This window comes from Gekko japonicus, unplaced genomic scaffold (genome assembly GCF_001447785.1).
Source record: "Gekko japonicus isolate JY-2015 unplaced genomic scaffold, Gekko_japonicus_V1.1 scaffold143, whole genome shotgun sequence".
NCBI lineage: Eukaryota > Metazoa > Chordata > Lepidosauria > Squamata > Gekkonidae > Gekko > Gekko japonicus.
The window spans coordinates 1,567,165-1,579,493 of NW_015175974.1; the positions used below are offsets into that span (position 1 = coordinate 1,567,165).

At 42.1% G+C, this 12,329-nt stretch overlaps 1 protein-coding gene across 1 annotated transcript in view; it reads left to right on the top strand.

The window, feature by feature from the left end:
• Positions 1-12,329, top strand: part of SBF2 (SET binding factor 2) — a 339,576-nt gene that overhangs the window by 153,980 nt on the left and 173,267 nt on the right. The window contains exons 4-6 of the mRNA XM_015426108.1: positions 2,106-2,219; positions 3,873-3,983; positions 6,011-6,116. Of these exons, the coding sequence (XP_015281594.1) occupies positions 2,106-2,219; positions 3,873-3,983; positions 6,011-6,116 (331 nt within the window). The remainder of the gene's footprint in view (positions 1-2,105; positions 2,220-3,872; positions 3,984-6,010; positions 6,117-12,329) is intronic.

The following is a 12,329-nucleotide window of genomic DNA, read 5'->3' on the forward strand; positions in this document are numbered from 1 at the left end:
CCATCACAGCTCAAGGATCTTCACTATGTGACTGCTGCATCTTTCTTTCTTTTTGGTAGTCTCTGCCTCTTGCGACAGCCATTCTGTGGCAGCCATTTTGTGGCTGCACCCACCATACTGTGTCAGAATTCCAAAGGTGCCCAGATGCTCAAAAGGGTTAGGGACCCCTGGTATAGTCAATATTTTCTGTTACCTTGTGTTAGAACCAATAATTTTGAATAGAAAAGAACAATGATAAGGGTTAGGGACCCTTGGTATAGTCAATATTTTCTGTTACTTTGTGTTAGAAACAATAATTTTGAATAGAAAAGAACAATGATCAGAAGAGGAAATGGTTTAACCCAGGAGATAAGTGAATCTAGAATCCAAGTCTACCCCTCTGGAACCCGTCTCTTTGATCATATAACCACAGCTATTAGAGCCGGCTCAGCCCCTCTTGCTGGGAGGCAATAGCTAGATGAGGGGTTCAACTAACCAGAGGGCATGGAATGCCTGCATGCATGAAAGGTAAGATTTCAGATCAAATTCTGCAGGGGACTTTGCATGGGGTGTTTTGAAATCCACCATAATATACACACAGTGCAACATTCATTCATGGTTTTTATTCATGGTTGACAGTGGGATATGTTGAAACTTTGAATAAACTTGTTCAAAACAGCCATGCTTTCTGTTCCAGTGCAAAGTTCAAATTGCATTAACTAAATTATTAGTATTTTTACTAGTATTACCCACAGTAGTTGTTCCCTGCTTCTGTGCAAATGCTGTGCTTATTTTATTTGGTTATTGTAATAATCTTGAGACCAATAAGCTATAAAATGTATTTTTGTATATTCCAAAATGTGAAGTTTTCATTAAGTATCAAGGCATTTTTTTTTCTGATTGCAGCAAGCATTGGTATATTAAACACTAAACCTTTAGCAATCAAAGACCGTATAAAGGACATCAACTTTCAAGAAACATTGGCTAAAGCTAGGGTTGTCAGGTCCCTCCAAGTACCCAGTGGGGGGCTTTGGGGTGTTACTGGAGGGGGCGGGGATGTCCCCAACATGATGACATCGCACAGAAGTGAAGTGACGTCATCATGTTGGGGACTGGTGGCCCCACTTCTTGCCAAAAGCATTTAAAGCGGCCACGAATCTGGAGCTTGGAGGGCAGGCGCACGGCCCCTGCCTCTTCCCAATAGCATTTAAAGAGACATTAAATGCTATTGGGAAGAGGTGGGGAAAACTGCGCATGCCTGCCCTCCAAGCCACGAATTTACAGCTTGGAGGGCAGGTGTGTGCGGCTACCCCTCTTACTCCCTCTCTTCTGCAAGATTTAAAGGGCCAGCTGGAGGGCTCTTTAAATCTTGCAGTAGGGGTTGGCAGGTGGTTGCTCTTGGGAGCAGGTCTTCCCCCCACCGGCCAGCTGCCTGGTGGCAGGATAGAACCCCCCCCCAAATCGGGAAACCTCCGCGGGACCGGGGGATCTGGCAGCCCTAGCTAAAGCCTATAGTGTGTGTTGTCTCCTGCTGTTCAGCTTTGCTCCAATGATCCCACAGCAACATGTGTGTTACCTATCAATACTAACTCTTCCAAGATATCACCATGCATTTACATGGGCTAGATTTAACATGCTACCATGTGCACTCTTGACAGGAAGACAGAATAACATTCCATCTAATTGTAGTTTCTGTCATTGCTCTGCTAACCTGATTGAAACATTTGTTCACATGTTTTTCCATTGTACATTTTATGTACAGACACACTTCAATTTATTGGAACCTGTGTAGGTTGATTTAAAAAGCTGTTTTTGAGTAGAAGATTCTCACAATTTTAGGGAGGTTTGTGACCAAGGAACTATATTTATTCTCTGTAATGAAAATATTGGCCAAGTTAATGTCTTGTGTATAATCTTCTCAGATTCTAATCTTTAACTATTAATTATTTTAAGATGAATGATGTAGCCTGAGATTTTTATGTAGGTAATTAATTTTATAAAAGCTTTTTTTCCGGTTTCCAAATGGCCTGTGGGCCATAATAAAAAAAAAAACCCTGTACCAAAAATAGTACTTTCACAAAGGTAATGATGCTTTCTTTGTTGACTGAAGTGTGTCTGTTTTCAAGGGGACAAGAGAAACTGAAGGAGAGGAAGATTCTGGTTTGATTCAGCCAGCAGAAGTATTTGCTCCCAAAAGCCTGGTGTTGGTGTCCAGATTAGATTATCCAGAAATCTTCAGGGTAAAAGCACCTAGCTATTGATTATAATCCATGCCAATGTACAAACTGTTTATTTTCACTGAGGACTATTCACAAGCATTTTTTTAAAGCCTTCTCTGCACTGTTTTGAGAATTTAAATCAGTACAAATAGAATTGGCCTATATAATAATGGGCACCAACATTTCCTCCCTACTGGTCACATGTTTTCATAAGTACATCAGCCACAAAAGAACTGTTCGGAGTTCTCAGCTAAATACACAAGTAAATGTTTACGTTTCAGAGCAACCCCTGGTATTTTAGTCAAAGTAAATTAATTTTATTTATTAAATTAATTTTATTTATTTATATAGTATAATGGATTTCACAAATATAATGTTCAGTTTCTCCTGTAGCTTCTGAAGTGAGCGAACGTGAGTGGTGAGAGCCTCTATTGCATAAAGGACAAGGGGAGAGAGAACTACAGATTTGATCTAGCAATAATATTGCTGGCCTGAAGTAATAGAAACAATAAGTATCTATCGGGTCTCTAAAGCATTAATTATATTAAGAAAAGCAGGAAGAACTTACTTGAGTAATTCTTTCCCTGTGAACTACTATTCTGATGACTGATTCCAATAAAACATAGGGCCGAAAGGACACAGGACAGCTTTTTTTTTGTAAGAACTTTCAGCAACCATGAAAAACACTTCTGTTTTTGGTGGACTTTCAAGGCACTCTGCAAAAGAGGATGAACCTGTTCACATTCATAATAAGGGCGGGAAATTGCCGTTAGTCTGAATTGGCTTCATAACTTTGTTAAATATGTAGTGAAAGCTGACTGCTGCCATAGCAGCATAGCTATTACATTCACTAAGTCAAATAAGCTTCACTTTAACCAAGAACACAACTAAAATAAACTGTACCAAAGCAGCAACTGGTTCAGGAATGAAAAGGAGTAAGAAGGTGGGGTTCTGATAAGTAAATGAGCTCCTCCCCCAGCCCTTTAATCTTAAAAAACAAAATAGGTGAACACAAAGTTTCCTGTCACGCAGTGGTCTATTTCTGATGATGGCTAGGATCCTGCTATAACTACCAGATGTCTTTGAGCTTGTTCATATATTGCATTGAATTTTTTTGAGTTAGATACTTTACGCTTAACAGCAACACTGAGGTTCCTTAATTGTAACTTCCTATATATTGTTTCAGTAGGACCTGGCATCACAAACTTTTAACTGTTATTTCTGAGACACGCATGGTATACAAACAACAAATGAAACAATACTTTCTTGTCCCCTTTGCTTAAAAGACTTCTATCCTGGTTTTGATTCATGGAATTCAAGGCACTAAAGAGGCAGGCTTTGCAGAGAAGGATGGGCTTGGTCCACAGTGGCACCTATTGACCAATGTGAGGAAAAGTAAGCAGGATTTCATCTGGGAGACACTCAGCAAGAGACACGGAAACCTCAGGCATTCATTAAGGAGGGACATATGCATATATGCGTGCACACACATAAAATACTACTCAGAGTATACAATTTGAACTCAAGAAAAGTTTAAGATTTTGGATGTTTTTCATCAAGTAAAATAATTTTTTTGGCATTTGTAAATCTCTTAAAATTGTGATTCTTATACTAATAAATGTATATTTGGTATCCCCGGATTGCAATTATATATGTTTTTATTTAATGTTATAGGCTTGCCTTGGCTTGGTCTACACTGTGTACGTGGACAACCTGAATGTCTCATTGGAAAGCCTGATTGCAAATCTTTGTTCATGCTTTGTCCCTGCTGCTGGAGGGTCACAGGTAAATGGGAGGTGGAAGGATATTTATCCAGTTAACTTAATTTATGAAGAAAGCAAAACATAAATTCTTCAAATATTTTGATTTAATAAAAGACCGTGGTTCAACTGAGTCTGTCCCAGTGGCCCTTCTTCTGAAGACAGCAAGAATTCCTTTCCACAATAAGGTCAAAGGGTTAATTTTCACTGCAGTTGCCTTTATGAGGCACAGTATCAATTAAGGAACTTTTCAGATTTCAGCCTTTTTATTACTAGTGCTTTAAAAAAATTAAATTTGATTTGCATATGGTGTGGTTGCTTTTATTGAGTCTTTGAATTCTGATGGATGTAGTTCAGTATTTTGTTTTTTTGTTTTCCCTGGATTTCTGTGATACTTGTACATTTCTGTTTGTAGCACAAAGATGATGAAACTAGGGGTTTAGGAAAATTGCTGTAATTTAATGCTGTGCTGCATATTGGTAATTTTGAGCATATGATGAAGTGCCTGTGCAGAACTCATATTTTTAGGTTTAGACCATTCTGTTTTGACTGTGTCAGAAGATGCCATCCAAGTGGCAGCCAGATCATAGTAAATTCAGAAGCAGGGCATGGTAGAAAAACCAAAGGCTTTTACTCATCCCACCTCATTGCTTTGAACATGCTCTGTTGACAGTAGACTGAAGCTTACTGCCAAGATAGAAAAGTGTCAGGTGCTCTTTAGCACTGTAACTGTAGGTCCTGCTCTTCACCCTGTCTAATTCTCAGTAAGCTTCACCGTGTACTTCAGCTCCCAACTCCTCCCCTTGTTTTAATTTACGTGCTGCCCTTTCTAATTTACCAACCTTACTGTTCTAACTGGACAAACATCTAAATCCTTGATGTGCAACCTCAGATTCCTTTCCATCCCTCTAATTGTTCACTTTCCCATGCTGTCAGGACTGCCTGGTTTTCCTTCTGGGTCAGGCAAGTTCATTCTCATTCGTTCTCCTCCTGTGCTTGAAACAGAGCCCTTTTAAAATACTGGCATAGGCACTTAATTTTTACTAAATATTGAGAGGTTAATCTTCTTCAGATGCAGGTGTCCTGGAGATGCTTGTGGCCTCACTGCTATCTATAGGGCTGCCAAATCCCCCCGGGGGGCAGATTTCCCCCCCGCTTTGGAGGTCCGATTTCCGCCCCCGCGGAATCGGCCCCCCGGGGAAACCCCACCCCTGCGTGCACAGTGACGCCGGGGGCGGGGCACAGCCATTTGAGGGGAAAACTCTATGTTTTCCCCTCAAATGGCTGTGCCCCGCCCCCAGCGTCCCCGACGTCATGATGTCACTTCCCTGTGACATGCATGCTGCCGGGAGCCAGCACAAAGTCCCCCGCCGCAGAGGTAAGTGGATTTGGCAACCCTAGCTATCTAGTTAAAATTATTGCTCTTGTTCCCCTCCCTGATAATGGTTATTTTGTTAGTATTTACATATTTTTGCACAGGAGTCCCAAATTTTACCTGACTTGGTGACCATTATCCCATACTGTTCCTTCCTTCCCTCTTGGAAAGGAGACATTCATAGCATCTTGCAGGAAGTAAAGAAATTAATGACTGAAATATATATGACTTTAAATGGGTTTTCACTGGAAGCCAATTAATAAAGAATGGGTGCTTAAGAGAAGTCCTAAAAAGTTACTCTGGAATGTGATGAATACTTGGAATATGGATGGCGAAGTTGGAGACAGTTGATATCAACATTGCTGTTGACTGTATCAACATCCAAGTGGAAAATGCAAAACTGTGTTCTTCTCAGGGTTTTGTTCCCATGCATAGAGAACTTGGGAGGAGGTATCTTACATAATGCTGGGCATTTGAGACATGGGCAAGCCCTTGTTCAGTAGGTGACTCCAGTTGCAAGAATTTAATTTATGGTTGCTATAAATTAGTTCGTGAATTGTAGATAAAGTATGTTATTTTAAAAGATAAATAGTTTAATGTAATATTTATCTGACAATATATGCAAAACTCTATATTGCATAAACAATAAATGGTGTATTAAAATATTTTTTCTACAGAAGCTATTTTCTCTGGGAGCAGGAGACAGGCAGCTGATACAAACACCTTTACATGATAGTCTTCCTGTTACAGGGACTAGTGTGGCTCTGCTGTTTCAGCAATTGGGTATGTCAGTTTTTGGAATGTTGTTATATTTATATTTTTGTATAAATGTATGAGATGCCTGCAAAATATATAAGATGTTAGTTCTACAAATACCCAAGTGTTCTCTTCTGTTTTTGGAACATATATATGTTTAGGAGAAACCACTGTGGTGTAATGGTTAGTGTTGGCCTAGGACTGTGGAGAATGAGTTTCAAGCCCTTGTTGTTGTTCAGTCGCACAGTCGAGTCCGACTCTTTGCGACCCCATGGACCAGCTCCCGCCAGGCCCTCCGGTATTCCGCTGTCCTCTGAAGTTTGCTCAACTTCATGTTCGTTGCATCGATGACACTGTCTGACCATCTCATCCTTTGCCGTCAAGCCCTTACTCTGCCATAATGCTCCCTGGGTGACCTTTTGCCTGGCACTCTGGCTGCATGCAGACATCATTATATTAGTTCATAAACTATGGTTTTGTTAATCCCTGAGTTAGTACGCTGTCTGAATGCTGGCTACTCAGCATAGTGGCTTTTTGATGGGTGCTGTATTATCTGTAGTTTATACTAACTGTGGTTTGTCATGACATCTGAATGCAGAAATCCTAGTTTGTTCAACAGCTTTGCCCCTTAGCCTCCTGCATACAGGGAGGATAACTCAGAACAGCAGAAAATATTGCTGTCCCAGCTGCATCCAGCTATTGATGGTGTGTTCTCCCTCCTCCTACCCTCATGACCCCTTATTGAGAGAGATGAGACAGACCTGCAGTTCTAGTCAGGAGAATTATTAAAGGACAGCAGGACAAAAGATCCCTCTTAATCCATGTGCTTTTGTGAGTTTGCCAAGATCCACGGTAGAAACTGGGTCACACAAAACAGCATTACAGTCAAAAGTAATTTACAACCTACCTATTTATATACCACCCTTCCAATAAAGAGAGTTCTACCTTCTTATCCCAAGAGTGAATGAATGAGTGAGTGGCCTGGCTATGATCACATATTACTTTACCAACCTTTATTTTCTTTCAGATAGAAAATAAAACCACAGATCATTATGAAAAAGCAAGAGTTAAAAGGGAGGTGCTGAGAGATGTAGAACATCTCTTTGTTTCAGAGTGTGTTGTAGGAAATGCATTGCAGAAACTGGGCAGAAGGGGGGTCACTGTCAACTGGCGAGTGGGAGGTGAGGGCTGTTTGTGTTTTTAAAAAATCAGAAATTCAGTGAAGCAGAAAAAGAATGGGGCTTTTGTGGATGGAGACTATCTTAAGTCAAGAGCAAGGAGAAGGAGGCTTGGCTTGTCATAGGCTTCCCCACTCTCATTTGTTGGAACTGACTAGTAACAAGAAAGCTACATAGGTAGAGAGACTTTGCCAGCAGCCTGGAAAACCAAGGAAGCTTGTGATACATCTGGGAATTCTGCTTGTTGGTAGAAAAAGGGTGGGATAAAAATGTGATAACCACATACCCCTATATCCTAGCAGTGATCTGAACATAATCTTTGTTTTTGACAGTTGTCTCCAATGTGTTTACTGTTTATTATTGAACTCTTTTTTTTTTCAGAATTGGGGGGAAAAACCCAGCTGCTAATATAATTCACAATGAATGTGGCCAATTGTGGCCACATTCTGTTTCTCAAAGAACTGGTGCACCAGCCACAAAGGTGCCTGTGCCACAGTGGAGATTTGCAGGTGAAGTCTCAGAACTGGTGCACCAGTTCTTTGAGAAGCAGAATTTGGCCACAATTGGCCAAATTCATTGTGAGATATATTAGCAGCTGATCTAGAAACACATCCAAGCCGTAAACTTGTACTTGTTCCTTCAAAAGGAGGGCAACCCTAATCCCTTACTAACCAGTTAGCAGTATTATTCACCAAGAGCAGCTCAGTCTGGTCTTGACTGAGTTTCAGTTTATTGAGTCTCATCCAGTTCATTATGAGCACCAGATACTGTATCAGAAGATACACCACTATACTAGTAGAGTCAGGCATCGGCACCATATTGATGACACTTCTCTTTAGATCTCTGCAAGATCCCTCCTGTGTAAAGCCGTATAACATTAATGTTAGGGTCCAAGAAACAAGCCCCAGGACTACTTCTGATATTGTATAGACTACAAGACCAAAGAATTGTGTCTTTGATGTCTGTTTCAGCCAAATGGGTTAGAAGGATACTATAGTCAAATGTATCAAAAGCCTCTAAGAGATCCATGACTATCAACATGGTTCCAAACTCTTTAATGCCTCTGGTCACTGGGATATTTGGGACTCTTACCGGAGCTGCCAGTGTGTTCGGCAACACTCCATTGGATGTTGTAATGACCAGGATGCAGGGTCTTGAAGCGCACAAATAAGAACATAAGAACACAAGAGAAGCCAATGTTGGATCAGGCCCATCCAGTCCAACACACTGTCACACAGTGGCCAAAAATACCAGGTACCATCAGGAGGTCCAGCAGTGGCACCAGGACACTAGAAGCCCTCCCTCTGTTGCCCCCCCAAGCACCAAGAATACAGTGCATTGCTTGTCCCAGCCTGAGAGTTCCTATCTATACCTTGTGTCTAATAGCCACTGATGGACTTCTGCTCCATATGCTTATCTAATTCCCTCTTGAAGCTGTCCATGCTTGTAGCCTCCACCACCTCCTGTGGCAGTGAATTCCATGTGTTAATCACTCTTTGGGTGAAGAAGGACTTCCTTTTATCTGTTCTAACCCAACTGCTCAGCAATTTCGAGTGCCCACGAGTTCTTGTATTATGAGAAAGGGAGAAAAGTATTTCTTTCTCTACCTGCTCTATCCCATGCATAATCTTATAGACCTTGATTATGTCACCTCTCAGCCATCGTTTCGCCAAACTAAAGAGCCCCAAGTGCTTTAACCTTTCTTCATAGGGAAAGTGTTCCAACCCTTTTATCATTCTAGTTGCCCTTTTCTGCACTTTTTGCTACAATATCCTTTATGAGGTGTGGTGACCAGAACTGTACACAGTACTCCAAATGAGGTCGCACCATTGATTTATACAGGGGCATTATGATACTGGCTGATTTGTTTTCAATTCCATTCCTAATAAACCCCAACATAGTGTTGGCCTTTTTTATTGTAGTTGCACACTGTCTAGACATTTTCATTGAGTGCTCTACTACGACTCCAGGATCTCTCTCTTGGTCAGTTTCTGCCAGTTCGGCCCCCCATCAACGTGTATTTATAGTTAGGATTTTTGGTTCCAATGCCCATCATTTTGCACTTGACCACACTGAACCCCATTTGCCATGTTGACGCCCACTCGCCCATCCTCGACAGATCCCGTTGGAGTGCCTCACAATCCTCCCTGGTTTTCACCACCCTGAACAACTTCGTGTCATCTGCAATACAAGAAATACAAGAGCACTTGGGACTGTGCCTACCAGATCATGAAATATGAAGGACCTTTTGCGTTTTATAAGGGCACCGTCCCCCGTCTGGGCCAGGTGTTCTTAGATGTGGCCATCGTGTTCATCATCTATGACGAAGTGGTCAAAGTACTCAACAAGGTGTGGAAAACTGACTGAAACAGACATGGTGGGAAGCAGTGGTGCTGCCTCTGCACCTGCCAGTCAACAGCTGGGAGAAAAAAAGATGTGACCAACCTCCAAGGGCATTGTGGGGGCGCCTCTGTTTGAGTGCGCCTGGAATGCATCTGAGCCTCCTTCCTATGCTGCGAAAAGGACACTAATCCAGTCTCCAAACAGCTGCTTCCATATCAAGCTTTCTTACTCTTATTTATCAGAAGGAACTTTGGAGAATTTTAAATTATTGATCGTATGGTGATGTGACTATAGAAAATGGGGTGGGAAGGGTGATGGAATGGGGGGGAAGCAAGCCTAGATACTGTCTGCAACCAAGACCATCTCTGCAATCTTGGGTAGTGGGGAAAGATTTTGTCTTGGTGACCATAAGAAAGGGAGAAAAGAAACATTCCTTCTCCCCACCCCCACACGCTAGAGTGCAGTTCAAGCCAAGTTGCCGTTTACAAAAATGTACTAATTTAGGGTGTGGGTTTGCGTTTTCTTTGCCAGCGTTGTGGTTCTATGCCTTTCCTATTGAAGGGCACCATAAAGATCCAGTGCTGCAGCTAGAGCTAGGGAGAACTCTACAGAAATAAGGTGGGGACTCTCAGGTATTCCAGTCCTATAATCTGCCAGCAGTGGGTTTTTAGGGATTGCCGTTGACTAGCTTACTAAGGAAACCATCCCAGAGAAACCCTAAGGGCCGGGGGGGGGGGTTGAATGCCCTATGAAGATCATCCATCAGAACAACCAAAGCAGTTTCTGTCCCAAAGGCAGGTTGAAAGCCTGGAATCTTACTTGTTATAGCATTTTTCAAAAGGGGGAATGTTTGCTACCACCTAATAGTTTGGTTCCTTGGGTTCAAAGATGGCTTCTTAGGAAGGGCTTCACAACCACCTCCTTCAAAGTACTTTGAACCAGCCCCACCTTTAAGGAAGTGTTTATAGCCACTTCGACCAACCGTGGCAGCTCGCTTCACCTAGATATAAGTAATCACGATGAACACGGGTCATATTTATTTATTTATTTACTGGATTTTTATGCTGTCTCTCCAGGGATCCTTACAAAATAAAATAAAATGTAACAATCCCAGGGCAGATTACAAAATAAAATATAGTAAAAAATATTTTAGCCCTGACCTCGATAGACCAGGCAAGCCCGATCTTATCAGATTTCAGAAGCTAAGTGGGGCAGCCCTGGCTAGTATTTGGAAGGGCAACTTCCAAGGAATACCAGGGAAGTGACACAGGCAGGCTATGGTAAGCCACCTCTGAATGTCCCCTTTGGCTTCAAGCCCCGCTAGTCAGCTTGACTTGATGGCAATTTAAAAAAATAAATAAAATTAAAAACATTTTAAAATTCTTAATTAAAACCAAGCAGATCACAAAACATATAACATGAATACCAGTTTTCAGACTTAAAAACCCCCTATACAAATTGCAGTAAAGGATGAATCCCCTTCAATAAAAGTTTGGGGAAACAAATGTTTTGGCCTGGCACCTAAAACAGAGTAACGTAGGTGCTTAGCGAGCCTCAAGGGGAAGGGTGAGGTGCCACTATTGAAAAAGCCCTGGCTCTGATTGCCACACACCTGACATCTGAAGGCAGGGCCACGGAGAGCAGGGTTGGTGTGGTAGACCTTAACTGGAAGGCTGGACAATATGGGACAAGGCAATCCTTCAGGCACCTTACCTCCAAGCCATTTAGGATTTTTTAGGACTTTGAATGGTGCTCAGAAACAAATGATCAGTCAGCGCGGACCTTTCAAGACTGGAGTGAAATGATCCCTGAATCCAGCTACTGGCAGTAGCTTGTCTGCCACATTTTGAACCAGCTGAAATTTCAGGACCATTTTCAAAGGTAACCCGACACTGAACATGTTACAGTGATCTAACTTGGATGTGACCAGAGCATGGATCATGCTTTTGAGGAATGGCTGTAGCGGGTGTATTTACTCTGTGCCATGGAGGAGACCTGGGTTTCCAACCACAGGACAGGATCCAGCAGTACCCCCAAGATATGAACCTGTTCCTTCAGGGGGAGTACAACACCTTCCAGGAAAGTCTCACTCAGTCTTTGAGCTGCTTTGTCACTGAGCAACAGCACCTCAGTTTATTTTCCCTCATCTACCACACTACTGTTTCCAGGCACCTATTCAGGACTTCTCTAGACCCAACTGATCCAGCTTTTAAGGAGAAATAGAGCTGAGTATCATCCACATATTGGTATCATCTTACTCCAAATCCCCTGATGATCTGTCCCAGTGGTTTCATATAGATGTTAAACAGCATGGGGGACACAATGGAACCATGTAGGACCCCATCATGTGCCATGGATCGAGCAGGAGTTTCCCAGTACCACCTTCTGAAGTTAGTCATAGTACCACTTACTCCCAGCTCAGCCAGCTACTCCAGAAGGATACCGTAGTCAATGGTATGGCATGCTTCAAAAAGGTCTAGGAAAACCAACAGATATGAACTTCTCCTGTCACTCTACTGGTAGAGACTATCAGTCATGGTGACCAAGGCCATTTCTATCAGAAACCCAGTCCTGAATCCAGATTGAAATGGATCTAGATAATCCATCTCTTCCAAGACCACCTGAAGCTATGTAGCTATCACCTGCTCAAATGCCTTGCCCTGAAAAGGAATGTTGGCCACCAGGTAGTGTTACTTAGGTCAGTAGGATCCAGAGATGC